Source organism: Agelaius tricolor, unplaced genomic scaffold, assembly GCF_023055355.1.
Source record: "Agelaius tricolor isolate 1412-34295 unplaced genomic scaffold, bAgeTri1.0.p SCAF_28, whole genome shotgun sequence".
Lineage (NCBI taxonomy): Eukaryota > Metazoa > Chordata > Aves > Passeriformes > Icteridae > Agelaius > Agelaius tricolor.
In genome coordinates, this window is record NW_027269288.1 from 5,050,133 (window position 1) to 5,069,493 (window position 19,361).

The following is a 19,361-nucleotide window of genomic DNA, read 5'->3' on the forward strand; positions in this document are numbered from 1 at the left end:
GGAAAATTCCAGGTCCTGAAGTCCCAGAGATCCATTGGAGCAATTCCCAACAGCTCCAAAGCAATTGCTTTTCCTGCATCAAGAAATGGCAGTTGTTGGAGTGGTCACTAAATAAATAAATTAATTAATAATAGTAAAAAATTAATATAAATAATAATAAAGAGTAATTAATTAATTAATAACTAATAAATTTGTTGGGATGGTCACTTCCATCCCACCTTTATACCAGCCAGGTCTCCAGCTCCATCCTCAAATGCCCCCAAATCCCAGGCAGAAAACTGCATGTAACACTTTGCCTCTTTTGCATAAATTTCATCTGGAAAAGGCAGAACTGTGAGGATTTTGGAATGGGAGCCTTATTTCAGCTTGGCTTGCTAAAAACCATCCTGTTGCTCCGAGTAATTACACAATAAATTTGTGAGAGGGATATAAAGCCATAAAAGCAGTGGTAATGGTTTGCAATTTAATAGCTGAATTGTAAATGAATTTTCCTATAGCAGCTTTAATGCAGCGGGCTGCTACAATTAAGAGAACATTCTTTGGGGTGCCTTTAATTTTTTGTTGTTGTTGTGAAGTTCAGTGCCATTAATTCCCTGGTTTAAAGAAACCAAATCATTAACCACTTCAAACTGTAAAAGCCAAGTTTGAATTCTTCTGCGGCCAACAAAATTTTGTCCTGGAAAAGGTGTTTTTACCCCATTTGGCTTTGGTTTTTACCCCATTTGCCTTTGGTTTTTATCCCATTTTACCCCATTTGGCTCTTGCATTTTCTTATAGTAGTGAGTGTGGGATTGCACCATTTTTTGTGTTTATGCCCTTCATCCTCTTTCCATCATCACTCATTTGACATCTCCTCCCATTAGGATGGAAAGATTTGGCCATGCAGGGAGACCCTGCTCACAGCATTTAGCATCTCTTCTTAATTTATTATTTGATAAAGGATCATTTAAATGGGGTATGTGTGCATTGCAGTGCTGTGTCTGCCCCCTTCTCCAGCTTTGGGGCTCTCTGGGCACAGGGGGTCTCTATTTTCTATTTTATCCACTCTGAGGATGCTCTGTGCAGCAACAGAGCCCTCTTATCCCCCCATGCAAGAGCTCATCCCCACCCACAGCTCCCATTCCTTTCCTTTCCAGCCCTCTGCATTTCAAATATCATTCCCAAGCAGCTCAAGATTTTGGAAATCCTCTCCCTGGAGCAGCACTGCCCCTTCCCACAGCAGTGCCACTGCCAGCTCTTGGTTTTCCTCATCAGGCTCCTCTTCTCCTTCTCACATTCCCCTAATTGCATCTTTCCACTTCCATGTGTTTTCCTGTGTTTGAGGGAAATGCCATGAAATGCAGCATCTGATCTTGGAAGCATCTTTGGGGCAACTGAAATTGTTGCTAATTATTGCTGGTGTGTAATTATTGCTGGTGTGTAATTACCTTGCCAATGCCACCTGCTGTCCCCACAGAGCAGCAGAGCTGGTGCACCAGGGTGTGATACCAGTGCAAACTGACACAGGCAACCCTCCCCTGGATATGGGAGTGATAATTAAAAGGCACATTCATGTGGAAGGTGATGGAGACCTGAACCTGCTCTGAGGGGTGACTCCAAACCCCCTCCTCCCATCCCTGAATCCAGATTAAGGGCAATGTGTAAAAACAGTGCCTGTCCTAATGCAGTTTTCTCTCTTGTGCATCGTTATTGTCATAACTTGAGCCTCAATTTCAGAATTTCAGGGTCTTTTTTCATTCCCCAGCCCTTGGCTATTTGTGCAAGGTGGGAACTCCTGCCCCGCTCCCAGCAGGGGCTTGACCTTGAATTATTCCTCCATGTCCATAAAAAAAATCTGCTCCCTCATTGTGTTCCAGACAGAGAAAAATGATTTAGTGAGGATGGGTCTGGAAGTGCTGGGTCAAGCAGGGGTAGCCTGGCCTTGCTGTGGGGCACAGATTTGTGGGGTGTCCCTATTGCAGAAACTGCTGCCCCCCTCTTCCAAAAAACCCCAGAGGTGCCTTTGGGTGAGCTGGGAGCTGCAGCGCCCTGCAGAGCTGCCATGGAGGGTGGGAAGGTGTTAACTGGGGAGCAGGGATGGGATTCCTGCTCAGGAATGGAATCTGCTGGGGGAGGCAGGGCCGTGGGTGCCGCTCCTGGGGCAGGGCAGGGGCAGGAGGGAATGAAGGATCCATTGTGAGGCCCAAAGGCACTGCTGGAATCCAGACTCTGAGTGAGGGATGGAGTCTGGGCCAGAGGACTGCAGACAGTGAAAAAGCTTAAAATGATGCTTCTGATAAACTTTTATTTCTGAACTTTAATTTCTGATTCTCCTGTGTGAACACACCCATGGGAGGTGCTGCCATTCACTGGGTCCACTCAACATGCAAAGAAAACTTAGGAGAAACTTTTTGTTTCTGTGCCAGAGGACTGCAGGCAGTGAAAAAGCTCAAAATGATGTTCCTGTTAAACTTTTATTTCTGAACTTTAATTTCTAAACTTTAATTTCTGACTCCATTCCAAGCACCCTGTGTGAATACACCCATGGGAGGTGCTGCCATTCACTGGGTCCACTCAACATGCTAAGAAAAATTAGGAGAAACTTTTTGTTTCTGTGCCAGAGGACTGCAGGCAGTGAAAAAGCCTGAAATGATGTTCTTTAAAATGATGAACTTTAATTTCTGAACTTTAATTTCTGAACTTTAATTTCTGACTCCATTCCAAGCACCCTGTGTGAGCACACCCATGGGAGGTGCTGCCATTCAGTGGATCCTCTCAACATCCCAATAAGAATTAAGAGAAACTTCTTTGATTTTTCACCCAATGCTTGTTGATGACCTTGAAATTTGCCACCTGCCACATCAGCAGCCTGGAGAAAGCTGTCCCACCTGAGTGTTTGCTGGGGATGGAGGTAATTCCTGTAGCCTGGGACAGTGTTTGAACATCACCCAGCAGAGGAGCATCACAGCCTTTTTATCGAACAAGTGCTTCAACAATATAAATATTTAAGTACAATAAACAATTATGATCAAGTTTCTTGGGTGACTGCACACAGCAAGTGAATTTTAAATTCATTTCCCATGGGTATTGAGTCTTCGCATTCACTTTCTGTGGATGTTCATGCTAATAAAACTTCATTGCACAGAAAGAGAACACAAGAGGGATGCAAATATGACAAGGGCAAATTTGTTTGAGAGTTCAAATGAATATTCACCAACTTTTTATTATTTTTAAGTATTCATTCCTATTTGCTATAAAAAGATTATTTTATCTTTATTCTCCAAGCTCAGTGAAGCATGTTTGAGGTATAATATGTATTTTCTTGTACTAATGAAAGATTTGTTACCAGCAAGTACAGAGTGCATTTAAAATGTGCTTTATCTCCAGGAAATGTCACTACTGAACCCACATGAGTTACCACTGTCCTGATTTACATCTCTATTTCAACACATTTGCACCCTAAGGCTGGGATCTCCCTGGTTTTTCCCCCCTTTAAAGCTGCAGATCTCAGATCCAGATCCTGACACCATTATTTTCCTCTGATTTTCCCTGCTAAACTTTCATCTCGTGCTGCCCTCAGTTAGGAGGATGCTGGAGATGTTTTTCCTTCACACAAACTGAGATCCCCTTTGGAAGGACTTGGGGGTCACCGTGGCTCAGTTTTGCCTGAGGCAGAGGGAGCAGAGTTTTGACATCTTCATTTGATTTCTGTCCTGGAATTGAAAGAGATGCAAATTAGCAATAATGAATATTTTCATTAGAAGTGTCTAGACAGTACATCTGAGAACAGGATAATGATACTTCTGCTTTATATAAAAAAATTCTGAAGTAGACCCAGGATCTTTTTTTTTTTTTTTTGGTCAGAAAAGATAACATTTATTTTTTAAAAAATGTAATTTAGTGTAAGTGAAATTAGGGTAATTGCTAATTATGTAACTGCAAATGAGGCAGATCTTTATCTTGAGTCAAGCTGCTCTGGTGCAGATTATGAACCGTTACTTTCATGAGGTGGCAAAAAATATCAGCAAACCAGTCCTAAGTAATTTCTCATGTTTATCAAGAGCTTCTGGATAGTGAGGGGTGTGAGGCATGAGGGATGGAGCATCACCCCCTCTCATTGCAGGGGTTTTATCACAGAGTGGTTTGGGCTAAAAGGGACCTTAAAGCTCATCCAGTTCCACCCCCTGCCATGGGCACAAACACTTTTCACTGTCTCAGGATGCTCCAGCCTGGCCTTGGGCACTGCCAGGGATCCAGGGGCAGCCACAGCTGCTCTGGGCACCTGTGCCAGGGTTTCACCACCCTCACAGCCAGAATTTCTCCTTAATACCTTCCATATAGATTGGTATCTTTTCCCCTTTTCCATCTTTTCCTTCTGCTGTGTCAGAGAAGCTCCCCCCTCCAGCCCTGCACTCCCCACACCTCAGCTCCCATCTCCATCAGGTTTGAGGTTTTTCCAGGCTCATTGTCCCACCCTGGGCCTCCAGCACCGTGCACTTAACACCCAACAAAACTTCATCCCAGGGTGTTCAGTGGGAACAGGTTTTATTTTCCACGTGCACTGGAAGGAAGTTAATAATACAAAACCCACCCTGGAGTCAAGCACTGCAGAATGAAGTCAGGAACCTCATAGGATAAACACATTATCCTCATACAAGCTGCAGTAAGTGGGTATTGGAAAAATTAAATGCACTTGAATAGCTTTGCAGATATATCTCAGTCCCCATAAAACCTACTGACAGTGAGCAAACACAAGAGCTTGGCAGTTGTCCTGCTTGGTTTAATTGCCTTTGGTGGGTTTTATATCCATCACCTTCTTAAAATCCCTATGCCAACAACCCTGGCAGCTTCTTGTCCTGAGGACTTTGGGGGTGATGGAGATGCTGGTACCCACAGAACCTCCTGCATCCACTGCAGCCTCCCAGCATGCTGAGATTTTTCTAAGGTGTCCATCCAGGTGTGCTTTTAGAAAAATATTATTAATTTAGCCTTTGGGGGAGGGTGAGGGGGGCATTTCATATCTGCCCTGGCCTTGTCTGAGACCTCTCAGAGTGATCCCTCTGGGGTGGGCAGGCCCTGGCACAGGGTGCCCAGAGCAGCTGTGGCTGCCCCTGCATCCCTGGCAGTGCCCAAGGCCAGGCTGGATGGGATTTAGAGCAGCCTGGGACTGTGGAAGGTGTCCCTGCCATGGCAAATAAGCTTTAAGATCCCTTTAGAGGACTTTAAGGCCCCTCCAGTCCAAACCACTCTGATTCTATGATAAAAAATCAGCTTTTCCCTGGCTGCCTCCTGCTCCACCAAGCAATCATTTGAGGGCATCTCCCTGTTCCCTGGAGAAAACTTCCCCATTTTCATGAAAAGCTATTAATATAAATAATATTAATAAGCCTCACCTGCATTAGCAGCAGATGATGCTCCAAGCCTTCTCTCAGGAGGCCTGAGCTCCTCCTGGCACTGCAGCTGGTGACCAGGGGGACCCCTCTGGGAGCACAGATTGCTCCCAGCAGCAGCTGGAGGGACCTGGGTCTGCCTGTGGCAGCTCACAGCTGATCAGTTCTACCATTTTTCTCTCTACCATTATTCCCCAAAGTGGAGGAAGGGATCAGGGAGCTGTGGCAGCCTGGATTCCCCCCAGCCACGTTTGGGGAGTGATGCTGCAGGCTGGGAGGTGGCTGGGATGGAGCCTGGCTCTGCACAGCCCTTCCCTGGGGCAAAAAAAAGCAGAAAATGCAGCAGTAATGGGAACTATCTGAGATTATTTTAACTGTCAGATATCAGAAGCAAAGTAAAATGCCCAAATGAGTTGACAGCAGCTCAATTTGATCCCTGCCACGAACTGACTTAGAGCCCAAATTTTTCAGAGGCTGATAATCACCTTGGAATTGATTTTGTACCAAGATACTTTATCACATGTATTTGGTGTGCTTTGATGGGTTTTTTTAAGAAGTAATCTATGTCAAAGTTAAACAGACTTTATTAGAAGACACATGTTCCCTGCCCTTCTCAGGCTGGGTGTTCCTTTAGGGTGAATCATGGAGAGATGAGGGCATTGCTGGGTGTTCCTTTAGGGTAAATCATGGAGAGATGAGGGCATTGCTGGGTGTTCCTTTAGGGTAAATCATGGAGAGATGAGGGCATTGCTGGGTGTTCCTTTAGGGTAAATCATGGAGAGATGAGGGCATTGCTGGGTGTTCCCTTAGGGTAAATCATGGAGAGATGAGGGCATTGCTGGGTGTTCCTTTAGGGTAAATCATGGAGAGATGAGGGCATTGCTCCTGATTTAAGTGGAAAGCCTTGCTCTGTTTCAGGGCTGCAGGTGCCCTCTGCCTTGGTCACACCCTGCTCCAGCCCAGCTGCTCCTCAGTTTCCCCATCCTTTGAGATGACACCTGCAGTATCTTCCTGCCTAACCCAAGAAAAAGAACATTTGTGAATTTTCTGATGTAGGGGGATTTCTCTCACTCCTGGAAAAGTGCTGTTTTTGTCAGGGTAGCCAACTTGTGGTACAAACCCTTAAAGAGATGAACATCAGTACACTCCAAGCTCCACATTCACAGAATCAAGGGATCCATACTGACATCTTAAAACATGGCTGTAATTAAAGTAACATGTAGATGTAGAAAATATAATGCCAAATTTTCAGCTGCCTTTTCAATGCTGAAAGTTTATCTGGGCGTATTTTTAGGTCTTTCACAGGTTAGTGGGGAATGTAATTATAGGTTTGTATGCAATACAGGATTAGTCCACCCTGCTGGCAGCATTTTGGATAAAACCAGGGAAAATGGAGGGCAAGGCTATTTTTATTGTTCCGCACTCCCAGCACATTCTTGTGAAAATATTTTATATTGTGAAAGAGACTGGTCCCCAAAGCAGGTGTGACCCAGGCTTGGTGCCACTGACAGAACCAGGGAGAGTGATGGCACTGGGAGCAGAACCTGTGTTCTGTCACCTGAAGGAAAAGGGAAGGACTAAATTAAGTTTCACTTTTGTCTGGACTGGGCTGTTTTGTCCCTGAAACGCCCATGGGAATTTTGTGGATGCTCATGTGCTCCCTGCCTGCCCAATGGGGGACAGGGTCCTGTGCATGTTAAAACCCCTCTCTGTTACAATCTGAACTTCTCCATTTCTGAATTAAGTTTAGGATTATTTTACAGTGCTGACCCACCCTAGAGGTCTTGTCTTTCAGTTACTTGACAAATATTGCAATAAAAAATCACATTTTCTCTGATGCTATTGTATTTGTGGGGTGCCCCAGCAATGGAAGGAATGATGGATCTGACTCCACGTTCTCAGAAGGTTAATTTATTATTTTATGATCTATATTATATTAAAGAATACTAAACTAAACTGTACTAAAGAATACAGAAAGGATACTTACAGAAGGCTAAAAAGATAATAATGAAAACTTGTGAATCTTTCCAGAGTCCCAACACAGCTTGGCCCTGATTGGCCAAAGAGTGAAAACAACTCACAGAAACCCAATGGAACAATCACCTGTGGGTGAACAATCTCCAACCACATTCCACATGAGCACAACACAGGAGAAGCAAATGAGATCAGAATTGTTTCCCTTTTTCTCTGAGGCTTCTCAGCTTCCCAGGACAAAAATCCTGGGTGAAGGGATTTTTCAGAAATTGTGAATGTGACATGATGCTCCAGCTGACCCTTCCCTGTCCTGTGGCCGTTGTTCCCAGTTTTGTTTCCTGGGAAGGGAGCAAAGTGCTGCTCTTCCACTGCTTCTGCCCGTGGTGTTTATTCCCACAGCTGAAACAGATGGGTACAAATCTTTATTTCTGCCTCCTGCCCAAATGAGGACGGTGATTTTACCTGTAATCCATCAGGCTAAAGCAGTTGGAGGGTCATGAAAATGCAAAGGCTCCGAGTTTCAGCGTGCTTCTGCTAATGTCAAATCTTCATGGGAATTGACTTGCCAGGACAAAGGAGCTGTCAGATGAGCGCTGATGCTCCATTAATGGCAGGGTAGGGTGACCCACCCCTGCGTGTCTGCATTGTTGCTGAGGGAAACACGGAGACAAACCCATAATCACCTTTCCTGCATCTCTCCCACTAACACCTCATTTAAGTATATATTTGTCTGCTGATTGATCACAGGATTTTTTTCACAGCACACATTATCCTGCTGAGTGCTTCACATCCTCACTATTCATTGAAGTTTCCACATGATGCTCACCACAGAACAGGAGGCAAATTGGGGCTGCAAAGATAATTCTCCACGGAGCCCCCATCCCCACCTTCCCAAGAGGACAGGGAAATTTGGGGGACCAGCAGGACCTGATCTCCCACTCCACCCTGGCAGTTCTGAAAAAGCCCAACCAAAGCTCCTTAATTTGTGATGAGGAAAAGAGAGGAAATGGCATTTAATTCAGACTTCACCTGAACTGACAGGATGGGGGGAATGGCTTCCCACTGGCAGAGGGCAGGGCTACACTGGATATGAGGAAGAAATTCTTAACTGGGAGGGTGGGGAGGCCCTGGCACAGAGCAGCTGTGGCTGCCCCTGGGTCCTTGGAAGTGCCCAAGGCCACTGCTTGGAGCTGCTTGGAGCAGCCTGGGACAGTGGAAGGTGTCCCTGCCCATGGCAGGGTGTGGAACCAAATGGTCCTTAGGGTCTCTACCAGCCCAAAGGACTCTAAAACTGCTCCTGGGTGGGGATTTCTGGAGTGGAGACCACCATAAATCAAAGGTATTTTGCAGGACAGCAAAATGATCGCAGCACATCATCACCACTGTCTCTATCTACCATGAAAGGGAGCACTTCACACATAGTTTGCAGTGGAGAATGTGTTAAAATAGGGGGATGAACCAGAGTTAATTTTTTGTCGAGGTTTATAGATTGACTGGTGAGGTGACAGCAGGGTCATCTTGGAGATGGCTGCAGCACATCAACCTTGCTTGAATGTGTGAGTTGTAATGGCTTAATCCACCCTTCAGTCCCAGGGACCAAGCCCAGGCAGGTGGGAGATGCACAACAATTCATCAGCAAGGAGAAAACACCCCAAAGTGGCACTGAACCCAAAAGGTTTGTGTTTAGCAGAGACCCTGAACCTCCTGGGTAATCTGTCTTGGATAAGAAAGCAGAACCCAAAAAACATTCAAAGTTTTGTGTGCATTGCAGAGAGAGCTCATCACTGAGGCTGATACCTGCTCATGCAGAGCTGGCTGCTGACAATAAACATTTAAACACAGACTGAGCACACCCAGATTCATGCACTGCTGTAATTCATTAAACAAATGTTGGGTTTAATAGCCCCGTGTCCAAAGCTGGTGCCATGGATGTGCTCAGCTGTGAAATATGCTGTGGAAGTCATTGGTTTGCAAAGGGGTCTAGAAATCTGCTTTCTATTAACATAAAATGGGTTTACAGCAGAAAAATCTCTGGGATCACATTTTTCTCTCAATTATCCCTTCTCAGTGGGATTCCTTGAGGTTTGTGCTGGGTAACTGAGATGTGTCTAAGCTGGGGGGTTTGGAGCTGGGGTTTGTTTTGATCCATTAAGCTTGTATCTCGCCACAGTGATGTAATTCCCCCAGTCTGAGACACTTTATAAACATTAATGGGTTTGTTTTCATGGTCCCCAGGGATGTGCAGCACAGGAAGGTCGCCAAGACCATTTTACCCTCACAGAGAGAGAGATGGGGAAATGTGGCAAGGGGAGAAACAGAATACTCACTCAAATTTTAAACCTGTCCATCCTTAGCTGTGTTTAATTCAGTTTTAAGAACTTATAAGTTAGCAACTATAGTTTAGTTATACATTTTATTAACTAATAAGTTATTACAGCAGCACCACATCAGCAAGGTTTGCATAAAGATGCTGCTGAGGAAGCTGAGGAAGGAAAGAGTTGGTGCTCTGTATTTTATGAGTGAGAGGGGTGTAAAATGCATTTATAAATACAACTTTGCAGAGGGGAAAAAAAAATAGTAGATATTAACAACTGCTGTAGCTTTGATGGGAATCATTTAGTGGAGATGTGCTGGAAGAGACTGTGGAACATGGGCCTGGCTGTGCTTTTCCTGGGGATTGCTGCTGAAGTTGCTGCTCTCTTGGACTGGATTTTCTTGGTGATAAACAGCCATAGAGATGCCTCTGGTGATATTTGGAAAGGGCCAATTGGAAGCTGGCCCTACAGCATGCCAGGGCACAACAAACCTGAGGCACAGATCAAAAATCCCATTTTGGAGATGTTTTTCCCATCACAGGGTCCATTTTTGAGGATGTACTGAAAGAAGCTGGTGATGCTCACAGCTCTTTCAGCTGGGAATTGTTCCTGCAAACAGAGATACATGGAGCAGATGAGAAATTAATGTAAATATACAGACAGAAGGCAATTTTTTTTGGAGGAAGTGAGGCAGAGGCAGATAAAAAGCGATCAGCAGAATTTACATAAGCCTTCCCCATCACAGAGGTCATCATTCTGCAGGATGACACATGGAAATTCATTTTTATTAAATTCTGGATGATTATTTAATTGGAAAAAGAAGGATTTAATTGAATCAAGTCAAAGGGCCCTATTAGATTACGTTCAACCTTAACACAGAAGGCTTTTCCCATTTAGTTAAACTAGTTCCTTTGCATATTGTACATATTAAACTATAAAAAGTGGTAATCTGAATAGCAAATTAAAGGGTTTGGAAGGCCTGAATGGTGCTCATGTGCTTCTCAACCTTTTTTCATCTTCTAAATCTTCTCATATTCCCTTTACTGCACTCCTTAGGTTGTAACAAGAGCGAAGATGAGGGGTGGAACTCTCAAATCTTCCTCTATCCCTGTTTATTCCATTTACACTCTTGAGGAATGGCCTGCCTGGATGTGATGGCACTGCCAGAACACATTGCCCAAAACTGAGGGCGTTTTCCAGGTTTTCAAGGCTCCCCTTGCAGCACCTGAGCAGATGCTGAGTGTGGTAAGGTTGAATGAAGATTTGTGACTTCCTGGCATTGGCTCAGGTTTCCCTTGTGTCCTTAGGAAGTATTCCCAATCTCTTCATGCCTCATCTACACGGCCAGGGACTCCCATCCCTTTGGGACACAGACTCCTTGCAGAGCTGTCAACTTCCTGGTAAAAGCTGGAATAAAAAAAAAAATAAAATTAAAAAAGCATCATCAAAGCAATTTTGGGAAATAATACGTTTCTAATTTTGTGTCTTTAATTAGCTTTTCATTTCAATTCTTTCTTAATTTAAAACTAAAAGGAGTAGGGGATGGAGGCATAATTAATTTCCTAAAGTTTCATTTCATCCTAATTTTGAGGTTTCCAGCAAAGGCTTGGCCTTCTGACTGGGAGCTGGCACAACCCAGCTGGGTTGGGAATGCCCCATCCTTGTGCCTTTCCTCTGGCTGATATTGCTGGGACACTCTGTGCTCTTTCCAGGAGGAAGCTCAGAGAAATCAAATTCTGCTCTGAGAGACTGAAATCAATTTTAATGGATCCAGCTGTTCCCCAGTAAGGATAAGAGGAGGCATGGGAAAGGGGAGAAAAACTTCCAAGATCTCTTCAGGGGATTTCAGGAAGGCTTGAGAGTAGTAAGGAAAGTTTTTAGAGTGAGGTTTTTAACTTACCCACGAGGCCACAGCCAACTTTAGGACACATTTTTTAAATAACCACGTGCTAATGTAGAAATTCTCTTTGTCAGTAAATTTAAAAAATTCCAGTTCTGACAGTGCAGCAACTCAAGCAGTCTATTATTAAAGTTAGATTGAGTAAGAAACATCATTTGGAATTTGCCTTAGCAGCTAAATGGGTTCTTGGAAGGTTCAAATCAGCTTTAACCTGATTTTTTTATGATAAAAAAAAAAACGTGCTGGTACTTTAAAGCCAAGTTCCTTTTTGCTGAAGCTTTACTTTTATTCAAGTGCAATGAGGAAGTTTTGCATATACAGTACTGGGATTGCACACTCAGGTTATCTGGTTACATACATAATTCTCCCATTTGCAAACACAGTTTGCAGCACATGCTCATGCAAATTAGGTATGAAACTGGGCATTTATCTTGATTAGAATTCAGTTGCTTTATATACTTGCAGAACCTTATCTCATTCAGGGATGGCTGTAGAGATGATGGAGAAAGAATTTCAAAAATTGCACTTATTCTCCTTGTGGGTTGTTTGTTGGCCCTCTGGGCCATTAAGGAAAGCTGATATTCTGAGTGCCCTGGTGCAGCACCCAGCTTGGGCTGCAGACACTGCTGGAAACTCCCTGCCAGAAATAATTGTCCCTTGCAAAAGCCACTGTACCATTTCATGGAATAAATGCTACATTTTCTCTGTTTTACAATATCCAGATGGATGTAAGGACTCGATGCCACTTGGCAAGGACTCATTCCTTTTGACTCTTGGAGAGCTGGTTGTACCCAGCACCCAGATCAGACCTGAGGTTTTGGGGGATCCAGGCTGCTCTGGTTGGTGTTTTTCAGCAGACTGACACAGCAGATTTTCCCCATTTCTGTCCCCAGAAGCTGCCTGGGCACTCTGCACACAGAGAGCTCCTGCAGAGCCCCATCCTGCAGTCCCTGGGTGTGTGGGATGGTGATGTGCTCCTGCTTTACCTCAAGTCCAGCCTCTCCTGGAGCCATCCCTGCAGCTCTCAGGAGCAGCAGCCCTTTCCTATCCTTTTCACTGCATTTTGAATCAGGGCTCTGCAGTGCCAGTGCTGCACAAGGACACCCTGAAGTTCAAAGAACTGCCCCAAATTCTCGGCTTGTTCAGCCAAAAGCCTGAATTTAGGCAAATATTGGAGGGTTTAGCAAATTGTGCTGGGCTTTAGTCACAGGTCATGATTTTCTCTGACTTCCCCCTAACAAGAGTCCTGGCTCCTCACTGTGCATCCCACACCAGTCCTGTTTCTGTGAGGCTCCCACCCCACTGCCATGGGGGCTCCTGCCCAGCTCCTAAACCCATTTGTGAACTTTTCCAGGTACAGGTGGCTCAGGTGACAGCTCCCAGCATGGCTGCCTGCAGATTTGGGATGCAGGGATGGAGTGGGGAGGTACAACCACGTGGGCCATGGTCTCCAAAGCATCCCTGTCTATGGGCTTGGTGTGGTGGAAGGTGTCCCTGCCCACGGCAGGGTGTTGGAATGAGACAATCTTTAAGGTCCTTTCCAACACAAATCACTCTGTAATTCTACAATTTCACTTCAGTGAGGATGAAGCCATCTGCAGGGCTGCCAGGGGCAGGGTGGCAGCTCTGCAGGCTTGCTGCAGCCCTGGCAAACACACAAGAGGATCCCTCTGAGGGATGGATAAGGCACAGGGAAACATCCGCGCTCCCTCTAGCAGTCGCCAGCGAATGGATGAAACCAATAATTCTCGATTCTTCACCCTGGGTTCGTGCCACGTGAACCGCCGCTGTCAGAGCTCCTGCACTAGCACTGCTGCAGTGCTGACAGCGCTCAGGTGGCTCTTTCCCCCCCGCCCCAAAATCCTTCGGGGCGATTTTTGGAGCCCGTTTTCCTCCACCTGCTGCAGGCAGCTGCCGGGCACGGCCACGCTCGGGGTGAACCCGGGCTCAATTGGCAGAGCGGTTCCTCGCTGGTGCCATTGTGAGCTCGCCGCGGGCACTGCAGCATCCCCGCAGCACCCCTCAACTTCCCGGGGGGGTCTCGCTCCCGGCGCGGCGCGGGCACCGCAGGCTCCCCCCGCTCCTCACGGGCGGGACCCGCCCGCCGCAGCCGCGCTCCCTCCGCGGATGCCCTCGGCCGAGCGGCCATCGCCTCCGGCACGGCCCTGCCCGGCCTGCCGGGGGGGGGCAACAGGTAGGGGGCACCCCCACCCCCCGCACAACCTGTTTCTCTTGTACCCCCTCCGCACAGCCCCCCCTCTTTCCTCTGCGCACCCCTCGCAGAGCCCCTGTGCTCTCCCCTTCTCCCCTCCCTTTGTCCCCCTGGCAAAGCCCCCTCCCCTTGCGCCGCTCCCCCTTCCCCTCTGGGATCCCCCTCCCCTTTGTCCCCCCGGCAGAGCCCCCCTCGCACCCTCCCAGCCCCCTCCCCTGGCGCCGCCCCCTCGCGCCGCCCACTCCCCTCTCGCTGCTCCCCTCCAGCAGCCCCTGCCCCCTGCCCAGCCCGGCACAGCCCCCTGCCCGCCCCCCCGCCGCTCCCTCTCTCACCTCTCTCTCTCTCTCTCTCTCTCCTCCTCTTCCTCCCTCCCCCCAGGCCAAAATCCTGCACATGATGGACGACAACAAGCAGCTGGCGCTGCGCATCGACGGGGCGCTGCAGGCGGCGGGCCAGGAGGTGACGGCGCTGCGCGCCGAGCTGGCGGCCACCGGCCGGCGCCTGGCCGAGCTGGGCAGCGACCCGGCCATGGAGCACGGCCCGCACGGCGCTCAAGGTGGGTCCCGCCGCGGGCAGGGGGCGAGGGGGCTGCGGGCAGCCACGGGGGGACACTCCCGGCCGCCGCCTCCGCTCGGTGTTATTGTCCATTGTTTATTTTTGGGGGCGCCCGGCGCGTCCCGTTGCGGGTTCCCCGCTGGGCTCGGAGCAGGGTCCGTCCCTGCCGCGCTGGGCTCCAGCAGCCCCGGCATGAGGAGGGACCCCCCGCCCCAAATGCTCACAGCCCCCCGCATCCTCCCGCCACCATCACCGCCCCCTCTGTTCCCATCCCCTCGCCGCACCCCGCCCCGAGGTTCCCCCCGGCCGGCTCTCCCCGGTAATCCCGCGCCCTCAGCCGGTTTCGTAATTCGGTAGGAAAGCAGCCATGTTACCGCCGCGATCCGCGCTCCGCGCTCCGGCCCCGCACGGAGCCCCGGCCCCGGGGCTCGGACCGGCTTGGAGCTCGAACCGGGCTGCGAGGCTCGGACCGGCTTGGAGCTTGGACCGGGCTGCGGGGCTCGGACCGGGCTGCGGGGCTCGGACCGGCCCGGGGCTCGAACCGGCTTGGAGCTTGGACTGGGCTGCGGGGCTCGGTCCGCGCCCGGAGCCCACCCCGAGCCCCGGCAGCCCCGGCGCGGGTGTAGGGGGTAGGCTCGGACAGCCCCTGTGCCAGGCACACGCCCCCTGTGCCCCCCGCACCCCTGAAAAGTTGTCTCCGGAAAGCGGGGTGCAGGGGGAGCGGGAAGAGACTTTGAGTGGTGCTTAAGGAACTGAGCCCGAATCGCTCCCGTAGTACTCGTGGTGCTCTCGCCAGACTGAAATTCAGTTTCCTGTTAATCAAAGTGTGTTGCCATAGCTGATACGTTTTTATTTGAATGCTTTTGTATTTTAGGGTTTATATTTCCCAAATAATTACGGGCTTGCATGACAGTTTACCCCGAGCAGCCTTGATGTCAGAACAAAAATAGTGCGAGCCCTCCCCTTTCCCGATAACTGAATTTACACCTGTGTGATAAAAACGTCAGTAGCTGTTATTTACTCGTTACTTATTTACTGTATCCCTTGGTAGGGTGGTTCGGCGCTATTTTAAATAACAGTTGCATTTTGATGAAGCTCTTTAAGGGTAGCATAGCGTTTGGCGGGGCATAGCTGCTGCCGGCAGGATGTAATCACGGAATTACAGAATCATAGAACACTTTGGGTTGTAAAGGATCATAAAGATCATCTTGTTTCACCCCCCCTGCCACGGCTGGAACTGATTGGATTGATTTGCCGGTGTGTTGTTGTTCGTGGCAAACTGACTTAGAGGGATTAATTAGTGGTTTTATTCCATCCAGCTTGTGTTTCACTGTTTTGGTAGTGGGGGTGTGGGGTGTGAATTCCACTCACCCGGCTGAGCTTCCCGGTGGCTGTGGGGATGTAGGAAGTGAAGTTACCTGTGTGGCCAGGGATTTTCTGAAATGCAGAGGCTGGGATCATCTCAGCCCCCCTCTGCTGTACAGCACAGCCAGGCTACTGAGGCTCTTTTGCTTTTATAAAAATCTGCTGAAAGGGCAGAAGGAGATGCCAGCCTCCATCCCTCCCGGTGGAGCTGGGGCATCAGGAATGCAGATGGTGACACGATGTACAGGGCATGCATGTGGAAATGCAGGCTTGCAGCCAGGAAAGCAGGTAAAACCCTTCAGCTGCTCGTGCTCACACTGATTTCTGCAGGTGTGTTCAGTGTTTGCTTTCGTTTCCTCTCCAGGACGCTTCTGGGGAGATGCACGTTTCTGCAGCGTGTCCTGGCAGGGGACAGGGGGGTGTGTTCTCTGGGGTCAGGGCTTTTTTTGTTTTCCTCAGAGGTTTTCTAATCTGTTGAGTGATGAAAAAAACTCCTCTTTGTGTTCCTTTACTATCAGCATGCTGGAAAACAGTTGGTGCCCTGTAAAGGTGCCAAAGAAATGTGCTCAGTTCCCCAAAGCCTGCGTGTTTCTGCTTATAACTCTGATTACACCTGCTTTGGAGTTGTGGGGTCCCTGTGATGGGGGAAGGGGAAGAGTGGCCTCACCCTCAGCTGGGTGGGAGGGTGGTACCTGCAGCTGAAGTTTCTGGAGGGTTTGGTCCCACTCTGTAAGCTGAGAAATTTGGCTCAGCACGCTGATGACTCGCAGTGAGGAGAAAGGACGCTGCCACAGCAAGGTGTGACTCCATGGCCTCGTGGCTGTGAATGAGTCTTTGTCTTCCCCCATGAATTTAATAAGCTGTTATTAACACTGTGATGTATGCAGCCCTGTGCCACTGGTGTTGTAACAGAAGTCAATCAGTTCACTGTAAAATCGTATCTAAAGAGTGTTTTGTCTGTCATGCTTAGGAAGGAAAAGGGGGAGAGTACTTGATCTCTGCAAAACCCACTGAGTAGATTCACTCTGCTTTGTGTTTCCTCCCTAAGTTTGGTACTATTGTTTATATGCTGCCATAAATGCTCTCCTACATCACTCTGTGTTTGTGTAGACAGGCCCAAGATATCTATAGTGAGCCATATGCTTTTCCTCAAGGATTTTGAGACGACGTTCAGAAGGATGGGGTGAAAACAAGAAGCTCTGAATAGCTCTGCTGTTGTGTGTCTCCTAAGTAGGAGGGCTGCCAAGCTGTTTGATTTATGCAAATGCATTAAAGGCAGGCAGGAGGATGGGGAATAGGGTGGCAGCCTGCAAGTGCAGATTTGGGGTGTGCTGGTGATGCTCAGTGGCAGGTGGGTGCCTGGCAGGGTCTGCTTTGGTCCAGGAGGAAAAGCCTGTGCTGGAATCATCAGCTCCCTTTGCTTACAGAATCCCAGAATGGTTTGGCTTGGAAGGAACTTTAAAGATCATCCAGTTCCAACCCTCTGCCACAGGCAGGGACATCTTCCACTATCCCAGGGTGCTCCAGTCCCCATCCAGCCTGGCCTTGGACACTGCCAGGGGTCATGGGGGCAGCCACAGCTGCTCTGGGCGCCCTGTGCCAGGGCCTGCCCACCCTGACAGGGAGAATTCCTTCATGTGGTGGGCAGGAGCTCAGGGTCACAGTGCTGCTAGCAGCTGCTCCAGGTCAGTCCCAAGCTGTATGGAAGGAGGTGAGTGTGTGTCTCTGTGCCACGCTCAGTCGGTAATTAATACTGAGTATGTCAGATGTGTTATTTGTGTAATTATGGTGCAGCTTGAGACAGCTGGAGGTAATAACTCTGCCCCTTTTGTGCACTCTGAGACGTTTTTTCTGCTCCAATGTGCTATTTTTGCCATTGCAAGGTATGTTTTGAGGGCCTCTTTTCCATAATTTTAATCAAAACTGAAAGAATTCTGCGAAGAGGGGGAGCAGGATGGTGGGTGTGCGTGGGTAGGCAGGAATGGAACTTGTACATTGTTACAGTCCTTAGCCTAAGTGTTAATCATTCAAACCTCTCAGCCCTGACAATCTCTTTTAACCAGTGAGTTAGCTGGGAAAAGTATTTTGGCTGCAGCCTCTGTCTAAACTTGGATGCAGATCAGGGTGGAAATCAATACTTCATGTCCCCAGCTTTTAGCACAGCAATTACAGGCAGCACTGGTAACATCTCTGCAGCTGTGTGTCAGCACCCTCGTGTTGGAATCCCTGCTTGAATTTGTACTGCTTGAATTGATTGTGAGCCAGGGATGTGCCCAGTGCTCTGGGGTGGGATGCTGGTAATGACAGGGGGATGCAGCAGAGCATTGCTGTGGAGGGTCCATGCTGAGCTGTGACCCCTGTCCATGCTGGCTGCACCTCTGGGCTTTTGGCTTTCAGAACCTACAGAATCACCAGGCTGGAAGAGACCTTCAAGATCATGCGTCCAACCCAGCCCCAACACCTCAACCAAACCCTGGCACCCAGTGCCACATCCAGGCTTTGTTAAACACACCCAGGGATGGGGACTCCAGCACCTCCCTGGGCAGCCATTCCAGAACTTTGTCACCCTTTCTGTAAAAACTTTTTCCTAATATCCAACCTGTATAATACACCTGTATTTTCAGCAGTTTGGTTTCCAGCAACATCTGTGTGGAAAACTGAAGTCTGGTGGTGCCTTGCCATGCTGCATCAGGCCTTTGGTCTGTTCAGCCTCGTGTTTTTGCTTTAGTCTCCTTCCCACATTAAATGGAAAACACCTTAATTAATTAATGTTGGTAAAGTGCTTGAAGATGTAACACGCAATCAATGGCTAAGTGTTGTTAATAACACCTCACTCAGCGTTTGGTTTGTCTCAGTTCTGATTTCAGAGTGGGGCTGGCACGCTGTGATCCCTGGCTCCTGGCCTGTGGTGGTGAGGATTGGTGGTGTTTGCCATGGATGCTGCCAGAATTCAGCTGGGGATGGGGCAGGAGCTGCACCCTGCTCCTGCAGTAAATAAAGGGTTGCTCATTGCTGTGCTGGTATCTCAGCACATGCAGCCTAAGAAAGGTTTCAGTTGTACCTTGGTATGTGGTGATGCCAAGGGGCTAGGAGGACCTTTCTGCTCATGACAGCCTAAAACAGAGTTTTTTCTTTTTCTCTTTACTCTTTGATCTCAGTATCCTTTCATAGCTACAATACAAGGACTTTGACTTTTGCCTGGGAGGCAATCAGTTACCTCTGTGCTGTTGCTATTTTGTGAGTAATCATCTCTGGCTGTTGAAAATGTACCATTTTCATCTCTTCAGAAATCTTCCCTGCTATTTGTTCTTCCAGAGCTGGCGAGCTGATACTGTAAAGAAGCCTGAGGAATTTGGATACTGCTGCCCAGTTGGGTATTGGGAGCATTTTTGTACCATGCTTATCAGCAGATCAAGGTCTTGCTGTACCATTACTCTTTCTAATAATTTCCTACTTTGTTTCCCTTTGTCCTGCGTAGTTCAGGGAGCAACTCGTTTCATGCTCTAAAACAATTGCCTGTTCTGGGAAATAAATTTGTGCTTAGCAATGTTCCCATGGCTGCTTTAGACACAGGGAACTGCCTGCTGATTACACTCCAGGTCCCTGCTATATCTTAGTCTTTGAAGATGTTCATTTAAGTATCTTTTCTGGAGCTTTCTTATTCAAAGCCT

At 48.1% G+C, this 19,361-nt stretch overlaps 1 protein-coding gene and 1 long non-coding RNA gene across 2 annotated transcripts in view; one reads left to right on the forward strand and one right to left on the reverse strand.

Moving 5' to 3' along the window:
- The window catches only part of KAZN (kazrin, periplakin interacting protein), a 226,550-nt gene that overhangs the window by 119,437 nt on the left and 87,752 nt on the right, over positions 1–19,361 (forward strand). The window contains exon 3 of the mRNA XM_071449134.1: positions 14,149–14,326. Within this exon, the coding sequence (XP_071305235.1) occupies positions 14,149–14,326 (178 nt within the window). The remainder of the gene's footprint in view (positions 1–14,148; positions 14,327–19,361) is intronic.
- On the reverse strand, positions 9,676–14,211 carry LOC139600732 (uncharacterized). The gene is made up of 2 exons (XR_011682650.1): positions 14,103–14,211; positions 9,676–11,065 (listed from the first exon to the last, which is right to left on the reverse strand). It is a non-coding gene; the product is annotated as an uncharacterized lncRNA (long non-coding RNA).